The sequence below is a fragment of the Labrus mixtus genome, chromosome 4 (genome assembly GCF_963584025.1).
Source record: "Labrus mixtus chromosome 4, fLabMix1.1, whole genome shotgun sequence".
Taxonomy (NCBI): Eukaryota; Metazoa; Chordata; class Actinopteri; order Labriformes; family Labridae; genus Labrus; species Labrus mixtus.
In genome coordinates, this window is record NC_083615.1 from 1,891,576 (window position 1) to 1,910,997 (window position 19,422).

Below are 19,422 nucleotides of genomic sequence, written 5' to 3' on the forward strand. Positions count from 1 at the left end.
AACTATTATATGAATGAATACTCTAAAGGCGATAGAGTGCAATCCATAACTTTATGACACTGTGCCAAACAAACGAAGCATTATTGGTTTAAGAAATTTGAGCTATAGTGGTTTATTTTAGATCTAGTAGGCTATATGTGCCGGATAAAATGATATCATTGTCAGGCATCAAAAATAAAATAAACCTCCCATAGGTTAGATTTAATACTTGGGATTTAACAAACTTGCAGAGCTGGAGCTGGAGTTAAGGTGAATGCACCCCCCCCCCCCTCCTCCTCTCACTATATGAGATTGAACAAAAAAAACTGGAACGGGACAATTTGTTGTGCTGCCGTGCATTGATTTCAGCACACACCTCTGGAGCATTCATGTTTCAAAAATGAGGAATCAGTTTGTTACAGACGTACAAAACGTCTCTGGTGTCCCGCTCGGCAGTCAGAAAAAAGGAAAATCTAATGTAAGGTAAAAAAGCTTCTTGATTTCTCAAAAAACGAGTACAAGCAGCTGAATGTTTTTTCTTTTAGGTTGTTCTTGTTCTGTTAAATCAACACTTCTATGCCGGACTATTTCCTGTGTACATGGAGGAGGGTGGCCCCGTTAAGAGTCAGACGGGCAGTCAGACTGTGATATGCTGCGGACAGGACAAGCCCTTGGCTCTGTCTGTCAGCATGTGAAGCCCCCCTTGTGTGTGTGTGTGTGTGTGTGTGTGTGTGTGTGTGTGTGTGTGTGTGTGTGTGTGTGTGTGTGTGTGTGTGCAGCAGTGTGGACCAGGCTGCTCAGGGTTCCCCCTCTGCTGCAGGCCTGTCATGATGACAGAGAGACAGACTGACACGGTGAAGCTCTGAGGTCGCAGCTTTCAATCTGCACAGATTTTTCTTCCATCCATCCATCCATTCATGTTTCTCACTTTCTCTTATTCACTGTCTCTCAGCTTCCTCTCACTGTCTCACCCATTTTCTCTGTGGGTGCTTCAAAATTCATCTTCTTTTTTTTTTTTTCAATAATCACAGAATCGCTTTTAAACGACAAATAGGGGAAAGTTGGTGCTACGTTATAAAAAGATATCGAATGTGAAGCAAAACTGCACATCATTTTTTTCTTTAACCTGCCTCATCATTAAGTTGATAGGCCTGTGTGTGTGTGTGTGTGTGTGTGTGTGTGTGTGTGTGTGTGTGTCTGCATTGTGTCTCCTGCCCTGTGATGTTCTGCAGGAGAGGAGTTGATTGCGTAATCCCAAAAAGAACCTCAAAACCGTGCTTGTCAGATGGTGATCTGCCCACTCTGCAGATTACTGCTGAGATTAACACACAATGAACACTGGGAAGATGTGGGAGATAACTCCCCCCCCAATTTGTATGCTTGTGTGTAACTGTACTCAATTGTGTATGTGTACATATTTGTGTCAATGCAACTGTGGGAAGAGATTTTTTTTTGGTATTTTTAGTGCAAACACTGTAGTTATGTGTGTGTAAAGAAACACACAGCACCTACTTTAGCCTGGTGTGTGTGTGTGGGAGTGGGTCCTAGCATCTTATTATGAGTCCTGAGTGGCAGAGGGAGGAGAGAACAAGAGGTTGACTACATTTAAGTGTCTTATTCCAGCACACAGAGGTTTAAAGCATGTGATTAAGAGAAACTACTTCTTTAATACCATAATGCTCGAACGTCTGCTGGCAAAAGAAATGTTACAGAGTGTGTGTGTGTGTGTGTGTGTGTGTGTGTGTGTGTGTGTGTGTGTGTGTGTGTGTGTGTGTGTGTGTGTGTGTGTGTGTGTGTGTGTGTGTGTGTATGTGTGTGTGTGTGTGTGGTAACACACTTCTCTGAGGACTCACTGCTACAGGAGGTGTATGTGGAAATGTAGCTCTAGTTGTTCCTCTTTGATGAATGTCAAATCTCTCACAGTCTGGCTCCTGTCTGCTCCCTCTTCTCTACATCCCCATACACTGATAGTGTGTTCATATATGTGTGTGTGTGTGTGTGTGTGTGTGTGTGTGTGTGTGTGTGTGTGTGTGTGTGTGTGTGTGTGTGTGTGTGTGTGCAGGTGTGTGTGTGTGTGTGTGCGGGCGTGTCCACTCCCATTCTGTCAGGTTTATTTCTGTTGTGTTTCTTAATTAGCTAATAAAGGTCATGGCATCTCTCAGTCAGGGAGGGGGGCGGCGCATGCAAATGAGCCAGAAGGTCAGATGGATTAGTGACCGCCTCACACAACCGCCAAAACATGGACATGACCGTGCTGCCATACAAATACCTGCAGTGATGTAACCATGACAACCAAACACCAACACGTGTGCAGGAATCTGAATCTGACTGGTTTACCTTTAAAGGTGTTCCAGATATTCATCCTTTATGTAGAATGGAAAGAGTTTGTTTACAGAATGTGAACGAGACGGCAACGTGCTGCAATCAGGGGTAACACGAGTGACGTTCAAGTGCACACCAGAAAATAGGAAAACCCATACTCAAATGAAAACTACTTACGTTACAACAGTAGGCTATTTATAAACATGCATCTGAGTGCAGGCTGATGAGGTGACTGCTCTTTTTAAGAAATTCTCACCATTTCTTTTTCTTTTTTCAAGTTACTTTTAGTTGTTGGCTGTAAACAAAAACAAACATCAGATCCTGTTTTCTAGTCAACACGAGCATCTTTTTAACCCTAACCATGATCTTTTTCCGAAACTGAAAGGGGCACCCAACCAATTTCACACATGTATCAGTTAAAGTGTGATGAAAAGTCGACAGAAAAAGCTGTGTGTCACGCTTATAGGGGAACTCTCTCGTCTATAAATGATGTCACCAGGTTTAACTTTGAACAAATAAGACGTGGAACAAGGATTTCTTAAAAACTGACTTTGGAAGCTGCCTCCTTTTAAATAAAATCTCTTACGTTTGAGTCCCAATCTTTGAAAAATCTTAACAGAAAAGCTGTTGTACCACTTTAACCCAACATTTCCCGCTTTTATTAATTTCCCCAAATTATCACAATAGTGTTTTTTATTTTAAAGTCTTAATTTGACTTGAAGAATAACCTTTTTTTAAAGGTGAAATTTATTCTAAAGGCATTAACCATCAATGTTATTCCCTCAGAAATCCCTCATTCAGGACATTTCTGGAAGGCAGAGACAATTATTATGACTTTTATTACAATTGATCTATCGTGTTGGTTCATTTAAAACACTTTTTAAATACTTTGTTTCTTCATTTAACTTAGCATTTTTTTACTACACGTCATTGTGCATACATCATCATCTCCATAAACATGAGCTCGCTGCCCTAATTAAAAAAAAAAGGGAGCCACTTTGGATGATGTGAAGCGATGTCAAGATGCTTTTTCTGCACAAAACATGTGGTGCAGGAAATGCTGGCGTAGATAAAGATAGGAGAGAAGGAACAGATGCTCTGCTGCTGACACAGATGATGCTGTTGTTGTTGTTGCAGTGGATCTGTTACCAGAGTCTTTAGGTCTATCACCTCTCACAGGCAGCCGAGCTTGTCTCAGTGTCCTTTAGCCCTAAATCAGCCGCATGTCTCCACGTGTGAAAGCTCCCTCTCCCTCTGTGGCTCTATAACTCATCCTGACTGTCTCGCCCCCCCCTCTCTCTCTCTCTCTCTCTCTCTCTCTCTCTCTTTCTTCAGCCTCTCCCTCTCTCCACCTTTCCCATAACTCAGCGAGTCTCTCCCCATGCTCTCTCCTCTCTTATAGCCATTCATGATTACACCTTTGAAACACTTTACCCCTCTTTCTCCCTTCCCTTTTTCAACCCCTCCCCTCTCTCTCACTGTCTCTCCTTCCTTCTCCAAACAATTTCCAAATCCACTTTTGACGTAGCGTCAATGCTCTGAGTCATAACACTCCCTCTTTTTTTTTTCTTTCTTGTTGTGCATCTTTTTCCAAATCCCACCATTCATCTCTTTCTCTTGGGTGGGGAGGTTGTCTGGCCGTCTGCCTGAGTTACAGCAGGCAGAGTGATGGACACGGGGGGGTGAGAGACCCAGTGCATTACACTCCTCTGCAACAACAGCGAGCAGATATCACTGCTCTGAATACACAACGATGCAGAGAGGAGAGGATGATAGACTAAATAGAGCTCGAGTGGAGAAGGTATGATAAAACAGCGCATCACTCTGGAGGGAGCATCTCCAGTCTTTGAGCTCATTATGTTCATGAGAAAGAGATAAAGCACTGTGAGTGGAAACTGTAATAACAGAGACGTGACTTTAAGCTAAAACTCTCTCACACACACACGATGGAAACAGATGGTAGAAAAGCTCACCTACTATCTGGAGTTGCAGGCTGTTTGGCCTTTAGCTGAGAACAAGTCAGACTCTGTCAGTGGCATATCTTCAGCTCAGCAGACCTTCAGATGAGATGAGAGAATGGAACTGTCTTTGTTTAGCTCCTCCACCTCCTTTCTCTCCTCCTCTTTTTTTTTTTTACTCAGTAACTCAGGATCTATCTGCTGTTTTTCAAAAACTTGCTGCAAGCCTTAGCTGCCCTACACACACACACACACACACACACACACACACACACACACACACACACACAAAAACTTCTGCAACACATTCTCAGGAGCACATATACAGAATAAAAAATACAAATGTCGCTCTAGGGGTGTGCATACAATGCATCGAGCCCTTTCTCTCCCCATCAGAAGTCCAGTGTTTTGCCTCTTTTCTGGACATTAGATCTGCGTCGATATATCAAATGATCAATGATATGAAAATAATTCAATTGCAGCACTTTTCTTTGTCCTTTCATGACTGGGATCCTTTTATTGTTTTTTTTGTTTACTTGTTTCACTCAGGATTTTGATTTGAGTTATTTTACACAACTTGCATGCTCTTCCTTTGTTGAAATTGTGCACCTTCACTTTTTACAATTCATTCTCTTCTTTCATGTATTTCCTTGAGCGTGCCTTGAGACTGCCTTAAAACCAAAAAAGTCAACCCTGCCCCCTGAAGCTCTCGCTGACTTTGTCCCTCGTCTCTTAAGCTTTTTTCAAAATGCAAAAAACCTTGTTTTCAAAACGTCCCCCTGCAGGCCCAGAGGAGGAGAAGATTTAGTGCCGTTTTTTCAGAGGAGTTAAAAAAAGGTCTGATCCATAATCAACCAAAAAGAGCCACATGCCGTCTGCAGAATTACAATATATAATAATATACAATATATATATATCACTACTAGTCATGACTCACACTGCAGGCCGATAGCCGAGCAGCGCGTTGAGTTTCAGTCTCATGTTAATATTCTGCAGATTAAGTGCTGGGGTCGACCATTGTATCAGCGCTGGGCATGTTAGCTTCTTGTTTCCCCTCGCGGACACAATGGAATATAATTAGTCGATGGCTGTTTTCGCACTCAGGCGTCCGCCGGCCGCTAATAAATGCTAACAATAAAAGAGTGAGACCGTATGTCATTTGCTGCATTAGCTGTTTCGGGTTTTGTCAGGCCGACTGTACATTACATACATTAGCAGTGCTTCCATTCTGTATCGGGCCTCTGATTACAATAAATGCTCCATCGCATTGTAACCATGGCCTTTACAATAATGGGCCATAAATTAATACAGTGCTCAGCAGCAAATACTATTATGCTGTTAGTGTTTACACTATACAGACATGTGGCTGGATTGTTGGATAATTACCATTCACTCCAAGACTACAGCCATTTATAGTCAATTTGTAACCATGTTAAAGGGAGGGGGGGGGGGGGGGGGGGGGTCTGCATTCTGATCATGGACATCAATGCTCCAAATCCTCATTGATTCCAACAAGAGATCAATAAGTGTATCACTAGCTAAGTCTTTAAAATACAGCAGCAGAGGGGCCGGGCGGCTCTTCTTTAATCGCACAGAAAAAGACGATTCAGGTGTGAAAAGCTTATTAAGGAATAATTTGCTGCTCTCTCTCTCTGTGTCGTTTGGGCTTTGTGTTATCACTGAGATCATGTGCACACACATGAGTGAGCAACACAAGAACGTGTGTGTGTGTGTGTGTGTGTGTGTGTGTGTGTGTGTGATGGGGTTGGGGTTGTGAGGGAGCTTCCATATGAAATGTACACGAGGGTGATTCTCAGTGGTGTTAATGGCTTTTTAAATGTCAGGGAAAGTCAGGGAATGATAAAAGAGAGATCTGTTATCCACTGTCCTCATGATCACCGCCGAGCACGCTGCTGCTGCCGCGGCTCTCACCTCGCCGAGGAGCCTCAGCCTCCTGCGTGCGTGCGTGTGTGTGTGTGTGTGTGTGTGTGTGTGTGTGTGTGTCTGTGTGTGTGTGTGTGTGTGTGTGTGTGTGTGTGTGTGTGTGTGTGTGTGTGTGTGTGTGTGTGTGTGTGTGTGGGAGTAGGCCAACTTCCACCAGTGCTGATGTCAGCATGATTTATGCACCAATCAGATTATCTCTGAGAGAGAGAGAATGAAGGAAAGAGAGCGGAGGGGGGGGGGGGGGGGGGGGGGGGGGGTGTCAGACATTACTTGCTGCTTTATTGTCGTGTTTCTCATCTTGTTTGCGGATGGATCCGAACTCAATGATAAATAAAGATCACTGCAACTGATGCGCTTTTTGTACTTGACCAAACACATGCTTTATGATGTGTAGTCTGTTTGCACCTCATACTAATGTGCCTCGAGGAGGATATACACAGACTACACTACCTGCCAAAGAGCACGACAGAAATATGAACATCTTCACATATTTATCTGACAATGTATTTATTTTTCAGGTAACAATTCTAGAAATAGAGGATTGAGTGTTTTTTTCTGAGGATAATTTTTGAGCTAATGATACTTAAAGGCTTATTATACGATTTTTTTGATCCAGCAGATGTCGCCCTTGAGCACCAGCATGAAACCAAAACAACTCGCGCTGCATTGTTGTGTTAGCATGCTAATGCTAGCGATCTTTATTATGCTCGTATCTTCACACTGCATGTAAATTTACCTGAAATGAGCGTGATCTAGAAACACAGTTAAGCAGTGAGTACAGTATGTTATTCTTCTTTTCTCTAGTCCCTCAATTAATCAACTTTTATACACGAGGGGAGGAGTCAGCCGGCCGTCCGGGCGATGTAAACAAAGTGAAGATAGGACTCTGAAAACTCTGAAAGCATCACAGACAGTGGGACTCGGGTGTTACACCCATTGTAGACAGTCATGACTCACAGAGTTATTTTCAGAGGAGATACTTGATTTATATTTAAGTGTGAAGAATCAAATTTAAAGACTTTAAAGGAGGGATGAAAAGATAATAGTCCTGTATGCACAATGATTGTGCAGTGAAGTACTTTCCATCACATATATGAAGTTTCTGGAATGGATTATAGTGATAATGTTGTGTCTTAGAAATGATGAATATCACTCCTTGAACCCTTTCTGTCCCTAGTTAAAAACTCTTTATTAGCTATACAGAGTCACCTTAAACTACATTATTTTATTTTATTGAAAAAAAGGATTTGATCAGGGAATGTTTTTTTTGTATTTTTTTGCGGATTGTTTAAGTTTTTACTTTAATGGAATTGTTTTTGTGTTTTACCTCGGTCAGGATTCAATCGTCAAAGAGACTTTAATAATCATTTTCTGGCCAAATAAGAAAGAAATAATGAAACAAAGCCATTTGGTTCTGTTAACCTGAAGACAATTACAATCAGTGATTTATTTCTAATTTCAAGATTGAGACTTTAGATACAGCCTATTCAGTGTGCTCATTTCTAGAAACATGCACACACACACACACACACACACACACACACACACACACACACACACACACACTCAGGGAGAATTCAGACCTGAGGTAGTGTTTGTCTGGTAGTGACCTCATAGGTTCAAATTGCTGCTGCACTGACTCTGATTTTTTTGTCTGGTACCGAAACCTATCCTTAAATACCAACAAGCTGTACTTTATAAAAAACAAACTGTGTGTAAGTACAAGTACAAGTCCACCGGTGAGTGTGTGTGTGTGTGTGTGTGTGTGTGTGTGTAGTCTGCCCGGTGTCCTGGCCTGCTCTAACAGAGGGTTGAGTGATGTCACAGCAGACTGCATTTTAATAGAGAGGGAAGCAATTAGAGAGGGGACAGGGCGAGAGGTGGGGAGATGGAGGGGCCGTCTGTGTGACACACTACACACAGTTCACACACACACTCATTACAAAAGGATGAGTTAATTAATTGCACAGTGATTCACGGTCCTTGTAATTAATCTCGCAAGGTATGCGAGTGTGTTTTTGAGAGGTGACTCTTCTCCCTTCCATTTATAATATACACACACACACACAGTTTCTCTCACAAGGACACACACATTTCTATTCTTCTTTCAGCATAGGCTACTATTTATACACTTGATGTTGTAGTTTCTTCCTTTGTTAGTCTTTAAAGTCTTTATGTGATTTTTCACACTTAAATATATAAATCAAGTCTATCCTCTGAAAATAACTCTGTGAGTCATGACTGTCTACAATGGGTGTAACACCCGAGTCCCACTGTCTGTGATGTTTTCAGAGTTTTCAGAGTCCTATCTTCACTTTGTTTACATCGCCCGGACGGCCGGCTGACTCCTCCCCTCGTGTATAAAAGTTGTTTAATTGAGGGACTAGAGAAAAGAAGAATAACATACTGTACTCACTGCTTAACTGTGTTTCTAGATCACGCTCATTTCAGGTAAATTTACATGCAGTGTGAAGATACGAGCAGAATAAAGATCGCTAGCATTAGCATGCTAACACAACAATGCAGCGCGAGTTGTTTTGGTTTCATGCTGGTGCTCAAGGGCGACATCTGCTGGATCAAAACATCACATATAAAGCCTTTAACCACATAGTAGTTCCCTTGTTTTTCTCTATTGTAAATTTAACTGTGACTGCATTCATGAGTTGACATTGGGGAAATTTTGTATGTTTAAAGTTTGTCATAAAAAAAATCACATTTATTCATTATAAAACAACTTTAGAGTGAATAAAGTCTGAACACAAATGAATAGATTTGAAAGCTTTCTAAAGACATTTTAAAGACTTCAGTTGTATCTCTTAGGATAGACAGTAAAAACAGTGGGAAGTCACATTCTGCCGGTAAATAAATGACATAATTTGGGCATAAATGAGGTCATCCAGCCTTTTTCAAACGTTGTGTATGTCGTCCTTTCTTTTGGTTAAAAGGATTTTCACCCAAAGGGCCCTCAGGAGGAGACAGTAAATGCACTGTTTGGTCTTTTACCTTACACACTACTCTGTTACATCATGTCCCGGCAGAAGTGGCTTTCATTCCCCCCTCAGACCTCTTAGCACATTGCTTTCTTATTTTTTTTGGATTGGTCCAGTTGAAAAATTACACATATTAATCTTGGCCCCCTTCTACCCATGATCCTTTGCATTTATCAGCACGAGCGTGAGTGGTGGAGCAATCACATTTGGAAATTAAACAAATAAAAAGTTGAAGATAGCCGAGTGAGTGATGAGAGAAGCCAATGGGTGGCAGCATAAATCGTCCGCCCCGCTGCCCGCCTCCACACGTTTTGGATATTGTTATGATTTTACGGTGTTTGCATATATGAGACCGTAATTTATTGGAATCAAACACCATCAGGCTTATTTACAAGCCGGCACTGGTCGGCTGCCAATAAGCCCATTAAGTGCATTGTTGGAGAGTGGTTATATGATCAAATACACAATAGTAATTGTGAGGGGAGAGGGGCCGGAGCGTTTCTCAATGAGGTGATTATCTGCGCACAGGTTATTGTGCTATTTCAGCCCAGCGTGTAAATCTCCATCACAGTCAATCAAAGTCCCTGATGTCAGAGGAAGTGAGGCGTGAAAACACCGGTAACAACATGAACCGATGATGAGGGGGAAAGAATAGTACAAGAAACCCATCATGGAAATCTGGGAAATGATGATTGATCGTGTTTTAAGGAAAGCAAAAAAATTTTTTTTTTTTAAGATTTATTTTTGGGTTTTTAATTGAGAGACAGGACAGTGAGGGATCTCAGGGAGCTACAGCCTCCATACATGTGGCGTGCGCGCTCTAAGCACTGCACCACCAGCGCCCCCCATGCTGTTTATTTTGAAGTCAAATTAAATCATAGTTAGAAACTAAATAAGACATGAAACACACTTTCACCTTTTTGATCATTCGGCATTTTTTTCATAATTTTTCCACCAGTGAGTCCGGTTCTGCTCGAGGTCTCTGCCTGTTGATTGGATGTTTTTTCTTTGCGACTGTTTCTAAGTGCTTGCTCGGTTTTTTTTTGTTAATATCGGGTCTATTAAAATAATAAAAACTAAGAGCATGATGTATACCTGCATCCATATTATAAATAACCTTTAACATGAGTAATAGCAGATCAAACTCGTGTTGTGATTGGCTCTACATGAAAAAAAGAATTGATTGATGAAATTGACTAATTAAGCTGTGTATGTTAAAGAGAATTCACAGAGGTATGTGATTTAACCCTGACTTGCATTGTAACCACACGGTTGACCTTTTTTCCGTGGCCATATTGCATTTTGTTCACCTTTTCTAACCGTTGTTACTCATTCAATTTGTTGAATAAATTATTTTAGGTTATTTTAACAAGTTTTTCTCTCTGTGATGTTTATATATGAAAAAACTAAACATTGTGTTGCAGAAATGAAAGAAATCCATTCATGCCCAAAGTAACCCTAAACAGGCAACCAGCTGGTTGACCTGCATATCTGCTTCCTGATTGGTTAATCTGAAAAATATAACCTGAAGTGTTGCTTAATGAAGAGGCAGGAACACAATCTTACCAACAAATAGTTTTTTTTGCAAATAGATTTCTTAGTGTGGAAGTCAAAGGGTTAAGAAAGGTCAGATAGAAAAAGTCTGTTCTTTTGAGGCACTAATGTAGAAGTTTTGTTTTAATACTTTAAAGTCCTGAAAGGTGGCAGCAAGTTATTGAGTTACCCTCTGATTAGATTTACTTCCTGAATATGATTGTGACAACATTTGACCAGTTTCAGACTCTTTAATGTTGCAAACGATTTGAGACATCTTCACAGAAGTTTTGTCTTTTACATGAAGTATTCAGTTTATTATTAAAACGTTGAGTGTTTGCATGTCTGGATGGTTTTTTCTTCGATCATGCTTAATGAACCTTAATGATTCCACTGTGACTTGTTGAAGCGTTATGGGCGTGCGTCTGAAGACATGAACCAATCAGCATGTTTGAATGATCATCTCTGGATGAACTCAAGCTTTAGTTCGGGATGTTCATCATATTTAGTGACGATTAGGACTGGGGTCACCTTTCTGGAAATCAGCTCCTTATTGGATGATCACAACAAGACCTCTGCTCCCTCTCAAGTTTTTTTAAATTCATGTATTTATGATTATTCATACTTTTCAGCTCCAGCGTTCGTTCATTTTTTTTTTAACGTGCCCTTCCTTTAAAGAGATCACACACACATGGGCACATGACTACACACAAACACACTGACTGACAAAAAAAGAGAGAGACAGAGAGAACAAGGGGTCCGGAGGCTAAGTAAGCGGTGCACCAGGTTATGCGTCATTTACCGCAGCTCAATAACAACCTCTCTCTCTCTCTCTCCGCCCGACACACCTGGTCACACAAAATGACACTCGCTGTCCTCTGAGACAACACACACACACACACACACACACACACAACATACCTGCTTTCACCCTATGCTGGTCTTAACCAGACACATTACATCCCCTACTCTACTATCTGCTCCTGACAGATGTAGTTATGTAATGGTTTTGATGGCTATTGATTTACACGGCAGAGCCAGTTAAGAAGCAGAGAAAAATGAGATTTTAAAATCAACATGGCTTCAAGGTGTGTGTGTGTGTGTGTGTGTGTGTGTGTGTGTGTGTGTGAAATGAAGTATAAGAAGACTACCAGTTGACGCAGGTGAGAGAGAAAAACATGGATCAGAAAGAGGTCAACAAAAACATTTAGCTGGAGAAAATCAGATGGAAAACAGCAATGTGAAAGACAGAAAACATGCTAAACTGTGTGTGTGTGTGTGTGTGTGTGTGTGTGTGTGTGTGTGTGTGTGTGTGTGACCTTGGCGTGGCCCGGTGGTAAAGTGGGGCGTCAAGAGAGTCAGTGTAAGGAGCAGCCAAGCGTTGTCCCTCAGATTAGCGCAGGCTTTATTGCTGCCACCAACCACTGGCCTGACAAATCCTCTTATTTCATTTTACCTACCTTTACCTCCGCCCTTCCTCTTTCTTCTTTTATTTCTCTAAAACCTCCCCTCCCTCCCTCCCTCCCTCCCTCCCCCCCATTTTTTTTCTCTTCCATATCTGTGGTGGCTTTGCATGGCTTCACCTTCCAACCTGCAGTTTTTCCCCTCACAGTGCAGCAGCTCTAGTTTGTGTTTCCTCTGGAATATTTTCTCCTTTTTGTTTTATCCCTCCTCACACCGATACAGCTCTTTCTCTTCCTTCTCAGACTCCCCTTCTTGCTCCCCCCCTCTCCCCTCCCTCTCTAGTGTGATGAATCTGTAGACAGGGGCTAATAATTGTACTTCAGCCCAAGTGCTCATTTTTCTTTGTGTTTGAAAGCTGTGACAGGCAGGAGCTCTTTTTACTCTCTACCTCCCCCCCACCTATTCTCTCCTCTCTCTCGCTCTCTCTCTCTCTTTTCTTTCTCACCTCACACAATGGGTGAGAAAAATAACTCAGGGTTTACAAGGTCATGCTGTCTAGTGGTGAGGACACGCTGGGGGATTTGGAGGTTGGAAGGATTTCCTCAAAGGTGCCGTGTTGAGGCTTCAATAAAAAACAGAGAAAAGTTATAGATTGCAGGCGGATCTACAGGGGGACATAAGTGTGTTTGATAGTGAACAGGCTCACTGAATCACAACTACAGTGTGTCTGGATCCAAATGTTAGAAACGCTGGTTCTCAGAGTGTTTATAAAAGAGCACACCACAAAGACATGAGGCAGAGAGGAAAAAAAACCTGCTTTGGCACATGTGCCAACAAACAGAATCTTTGTATTGCACAACTTTCATCATTTTCTAAAGAAAGCTACTTAAAATTCCCCTTTAAAATAAAAAATCACCCCTTATATTCAGCGTTTCAGAACATGTGTGTTGCTTTAATATTGTGCCAAAGCCACAGCGACATGGGGCAGCCCCACTTCCCTGTTTACCTCTAAAACTCTCACAAAGACAAATATTTAGACACATGCACACTGACAGACACTCTTTTTTTTTGTTTTTAAAGATTTATTTTTGAGCGTTTTGTGCCTTTAATGGAGAGATAGGACAGTGGATAGAGTCGGAAATCAGGGAGAGAGAGCGAGTGGGGAATGACATGGGGGAAAGAAGCCGCAGGTCAGATTCAAACCCGGGCCACCCGCTTGGAGGACTACAGCCGCCATACATGGGGCACGCGCTCTAACCACTGCGCCCACCAGCGCCCCAGACACTCTTAAGATACAGTTGATTTTCCACCTTTTAATTGAGTTAAAATGTCTGTTTATAAATCTGCAAAACAAGACGATATAAAAAGGATTTTATTTTGAAAAAGCAGCTCTTTCCTTTTTTTAATAAAATACACTAATTAAGTAGAAAAGAGTCTCGGGAAATGATCATCTTGTTTCTTTTATATGCCGTAGTTGTTACAATAAAGGCTTGAAAGGAAGTCTGCAAGCAAAGCAAATGTGCAGATATCGAATGGAAATAATATTTCCATTGAGTCTACAGGGGTACTTTATGAAAATTGATCAACCGTTTTAATCACAATGTCATCCTCAAAAAAAGAGAGAGCGACGGAACGAGAGCAGGGGGAGTAAAGACTTTTATTGCCGGCTGTAGTTAGATGGTAAATTTCCTCCTGGCAGATATTTATTGAGTTAGTTAAGTCTGGAGAGAGCTTTAACATTGATTGTGATCATTAAATATATCCGCTCGAAATGGCAACATGGCACTCCCTCAGCCCGGCGGAGCCAATGGGAGCAGAACAAAGGCATGATCAAATCAATCGTCTCATAATTATTCTCTGAGAGGTGGAATTAATCACGAGGAGAAATAAAAACAATAATGGAAAATGAAATGGTTCAGTCTTAAACAATTACTGGCCAAATTGAAATCAAGTCGGTGAAGGGGAGAAAAAAAATAAAAATCAACTTGTAAATCCAACTAATTAAAATATCATTCCGAGGTATATCGGTTGTTTGGTTTACTCCCCGGCTTCGGGTTGTTAGATTGTCTTGTACTGTTATTATTAGAGAGAGTGATAAAGAGACAAAGAAATGAAAGGAGACAGAGAGAGAGAGAGTGTGTGTGTGTGTGTGTGTGTGTGCAGGGCTATTGCCGGGTCAAAGGATCAAGGTCCTGCTCCTGTGAGAGCCGTGATTCTCTCTGCTCGCCGCTCGCTGAGAGGAAGTGTAGCTCATTGATTAGCTATCAGATGATTCCGATAGGGGCTGATCAATAGGACTTTGTATGAGAGCCAGGCAGGACCCCTCCCCTCCTCACTCAGACACACACACACACACACACACACACACACACACACACACACACACACACACACACACACACACACCCCCGGGGATGAGACACTGCAGTGAACGGGGTTGTTTGTGGCTCTCATGAAGATTTCTCCTTTGTGTCTGAGTCCATCCCTCCGATCGAAGGGTAACCTCAATCGCTCCGTCTCTTTTCTAAAGCTCCACTTTCATAGAGTTGTCATTGATAAGCTGCACCTGCTGCAGGCACGAGGTGTCTCACACTACATGTACAGTGGTGTGGCTTTGTGAGTGCACCTGTTCCAATGTGAATCTGACTTTAGACATGTAGAATATGCAGGTAGCATTATGAACAAAGAACTTGCGAGGGGGGAGACTTATTGATCAGACTGATTTTTTGTATGTATTAGCATCAGTTTACATGATATATAACTCTTTCTCTTTAAGCAGGGAGGGGGATTGAAAAACAGAAAACTTAGCAGAAGTCTCAGGTGTGAACGCTGATGAGGCCCTGCAATAAAATGTTGAATTATTTTGAATAAAGTCATAATTCGATAGCAGTGGAGTGTGTCACATTGCCCGAGTAACACCCAACTTCCTTCTCAGGAAGGTTTTAGTAAGTCTGAGATTGTGAAAAGTCTCTTATGACAAGACAGTCACAGTCCGAGTTATTTTTAAAACTCAAACAACCATGCAGGTGAACTCTAATGTCTGTCAACTTTACTCATAGTTACTTCATGGGACAGAAAAGTGTAAAATGCATTTATATTTTAGACTTTGAAATGTGAGTATATAATATATAATAATAATAATAATAATAATACTTTTGACCACAGAACAGATTATGTCATTTCTTAAGAACCTTTTAGAAATGAGTTGATTTAAAGGAGATTCATTCTGGACAGCTATGTTTGTTTTCTCACTTTATTTGTCACCGAGGTTAATATGACACACATAGTGCAGATATTGTGTGTGTGTGTGTGTGTGTGTGTGTGTCTGTTCCAGGTATATCCTGTGCTGTGAAAGGTCAGTGATAAGACACCTGTACTCTCACTACAGGACAGATTAAAACAGGTCACTTCTATCAGTCTGTGTGAAGGCCCCGGCATGTTTCTGGTTGAAGGTGTGAAGGTGTGTTCTGTGAGTTTAGTCTGAACAGTGAGGAGAATTATGCAGAGAAAAATATGTCTTTAGCAGTATGTGAATTGTGTGGAAAACTCTGAGGTGTGTGTGTGTGTGGGCCAAATCACACAGCAGGCTGGTTGATCTGTACTTTGCACTCCGGTCAGACATGAAGCTGCCTAAAGCTTCTGAACAAAGTAGAGTAATAATGTTTTTGTTTTTTATTAAATACGTCATCAAACACTGTTTAACGTACACATTTATTGCATGATGCTTCTCGAGAAACAACCCGTCTTGGTCAGACTTTAAAGCTTCTCAGTTTATCATCTTCCTACACAAACATCTCCCCCTAATGGCCTCAGAATGAACACACCTCTACTGTTTCTAAAAATGATTTACACATATGACTGTGAGTCTGAGTTTTATTAAATCTTCTCTCTCTCTCTCCCCTTCCCTTTTTCTTTTTTTTTTTTTTTACAGATATCACGATACTGGACTGCTGATGTTACTAGAGCAACTTACGGCACTCGGACTGCCAAAAAGCACAACGTCTCAAAAGCGTCCCAACAGCGTCCCAAACAGCGGCTCCAGGGCAGCCACCAATCCACTGCGAACCTCAAGCCAAGAGTCCAAAATTTAAAAAACAAGACGATAAAAACAACGAAAAGGGTCCTGGACTCTGGAGGAAAAAAAAAAAAAAAAGATCTTCCACCATCTGTATTTGCTATTTCGATCGACACGGATCATCCCAGAGGAACACCTCCAAATTGTAACCTTGACTTAACCAGAGTTTAAATTGTTGAAGTCAAATAGGAAACAGAAAAAAAAAAGTCCATATCGTTTAGCACATGCCCAGACATCAGGATATTGTAAATACTGTACAGAAAAGGGAATAGGGGACATTCATAGGAAAATACAGTTATGACAGAATAATGTAAATAGCCATTGTAATCATACCTCAAGTGTTTATTAACCCCCGACTGTCACATGTCCATTAAACCTGATTTCTTCTATATTCCCCCAAAAAGATTTAGCACAAAGATTAACAAATAATAATTTCTGTATCAGAAAAAGAAAACATCAACATCCACGTAGAACTAGAACAGGCAGATAATGAAAACCCATAAAAACAGCTCTGTATGATTTTCCATGTGTTGCTGGAAACAGATGAGGAAACCTTGTGTTGTTAGCTCGATGGGTCACTTTGCTCAGAGGAAACTTGGGAGGATTTTAAAAAAAGAAAAAGAAAGAAAAAAGCTTAGGGAGTTCCCTGAATTGATCTAAAACTCGTCTGCCCCCCCCCCCCCCCCCCCGACACTGTAAAGTATCACAGTATAAGAGTGTTAAAGACCCCTCCACACTCTGTAGTGTGTTTTCGAGCCCCCATAGTGATGTGACATATCCAGAAGGACTCTCTTGGTTTGGCAGCTCTCTTGTACAGTCAGAGTACATTTTTATTCTTTTCATATCTAATTGGACTTCACCGTGACCTGCTGCCCCCCTGCACCTCCACCTCCTCCACCTCCACCACCTCCTCCCATCAGAGGGCTTGTATGCCCGCCGACCTCTCCGCGACCAGCCGCTCGCTCAGCTCCCACAGGCTGGCGGCGCTGCTCTGGTCCTGGGCCTGCATGGACGGCATGCAGCGGAAGCAGTTGTTGAAGTACATGCCTCCTAACCCCTCCAGCTCAGGAGCCGCGGCGCAGTACACCGTGGTCGCCGACCCTTGTTGCTGCGGACACACAGGAAAGAGGAAAAACGAGTTTGAGACAACAAGAAGATTCAAAAACACAGAGGACTCTCACACACACACACACACACACACACACACACACACACACACACACACACACACACACACACACACACACAGACCAGTAGGACGAGTCCGGTCCTGAGAAAAGAGAGAGAGAGGGGATAACATCTTTAGAGACACATCAATCTAAACACACAGTCTGTCTCTCCCCCCTCCACCCTGACGGGCCGACGGTGACTGGGTCATATTGCCACGGGAAGAGCATACCTCCCTGATGTACATATATTTATATACATATATTTATTTATTTATTTCTCTACCTGCTGTGTACAGGACCTCTGGCTATATGGGACCATGTGAATGCTAACAGATGCACAGACTCACAGAGGAGAAGGTGGACATGTCTGGATGGTAAATCACCCTGGAAATCACAGCTTTTATGTCTACATGTAAAAAAAGAGCAGGTTTCAATTCCATGGTTATGAAAAAAATGTATATTTTCACGTGATGTGTTAAGGAGGTTCAGCCAGGCTTTTGGTAATAATGCAAAGTATGATTCTGTACCTTATGGTTTTAAATCATAGTGTGGGTTTGTTGTAGTTAAGCAATGTTTTCACAAACAATACACAAACACACAAGATAGAAAGACACCACAAGACCTCGCCCTCTGCTTTTTCTTAGTCAGTTCTTTTCTTTTTTTTGAAGCCAAATCTAAAGATCAAACCAGAAATGGATTCTGTTTCATGTCTTAAAAAAGCTGAGACACTCTGTAAAAGTCACTCCACAACCTGCTAAGTTCTCTAATACATCCCGCCCATCAGTCTGTAATTAACAGGGATATTCTTGGGGGGGGGAGATTTCTGTGACATTTGAAAATGAAAGTTGAAAACTGCAGCAGAATAAACACGTCAGAGAGAATTACACACATAACCCCCCCGACTGCTCAAAGAGAGATCTTTTCATGTTTGCAGCTCCGAGTAAAAGCTGCTGTGACAGCTTCCCCCTGCAAACTCGCGGGGCTTGGAGACGACTTCTGTAAGGCCACATGAAATGGCTCGCCTGCTTTATCTCCCAATGAGAGGCGGCGAGAGTGAGATGATGGGGGGAGGAGGAGAGGAGGAGGAGGAGGGAGGAGGGGAACTCTGCTGTGAAGAGTGAGGACTAATGTTCAGCACAGAGCACTGGCACCATGTGAGACAATCTCATATACACAAACAAACATGTAGAAATGGAGCTGCGAAAAACATGCCAGCTGTTTGAACCAGCTTCCTAAAGCAGCTGTGAGACAGAAGTGCTAAAGACCATTCACATCTGAAGCACTCGTACTTTCATATGCAAGTACAAATAAAAACACACAGAAATGCACTGACAGAAAAACACCCAAACCAGTTAGCAAGAAGTATTTTTCCTCATCACACACACGCTCCCCCTCCTCTAAGTAAACTTCCGGCCCTGCAGGAGGAGCTGCCCTGGTTGGTACAGCGGCGTCACAGCGGCAGATTGAGCGTGTTTGAAGTGCAGCGTGATGATAGAGGCGGGTAAACATCAGATGATGAAAGGGCAGCATCTCTCTGTGCGTCGCTGTCTGTCCGTCTGTCTCACCTGCCAGCAGGGCGATAACTTCACCCCCGCATCACACGTCGCCGTATCAAAGGCAGACAAATGCCAATGCAGTGTCTCCGAGTTTCAGGTTCACACGCGCTCAGTTTAACTCATCTCCCCCCCCCCAACCAGCTTAGGGCATCTGATTTAGCTCGTCTGAAAGTGAAATGTCTTTTAACTGCGCTGGAAGATTCCGGTGCCTCTGACGCCCCCCCTTGAACTTGGCTGACTTTTACAGCACTTTGTGTGTGTGTCCTGTTACCAAACACTGCATCTGCAGTTAGTTGAAATCTTTTTTAACATCCAAAGTTATGTGGCTTCCTCCGAAAGGAACTTTTTTATATTCCAAATTTGAGATTTTTCATAGACTTCTGTTGCTCTCCGTGCAGTTAGCAGCGCGTGCAGCATTACATGTCTGTGTGTGCTTTTCTTATTGGTGTTTAGCTCATCCCCCTCACCACTTGACCTTGTGACCCCCCCTGG

General features: G+C 42.2%; 2 protein-coding genes across 2 annotated transcripts in view; one reads left to right on the forward strand and one right to left on the reverse strand.

The window, feature by feature from the left end:
• The window catches only part of LOC132972328 (transcription factor Maf-like), a 46,801-nt gene extending 30,490 nt beyond the window's left edge, over positions 1 to 16,311 (forward strand). Inside the window, exon 3 of the mRNA XM_061035081.1 lies at positions 16,062 to 16,311. The gene's annotated coding sequence lies outside the window, so the exon portion shown is untranslated. The remainder of the gene's footprint in view (positions 1 to 16,061) is intronic.
• Positions 16,312 to 16,881: 570 nt separating this feature from the next.
• Positions 16,882 to 19,422, reverse strand: part of wwox (WW domain containing oxidoreductase) — a 171,572-nt gene continuing 169,031 nt past the window's right edge. Inside the window, exon 9 of the mRNA XM_061035077.1 lies at positions 16,882 to 17,313. Coding sequence (XP_060891060.1) covers positions 17,122 to 17,313 — 192 coding nt within the window. The 3' untranslated portion in view covers positions 16,882 to 17,121. The remainder of the gene's footprint in view (positions 17,314 to 19,422) is intronic.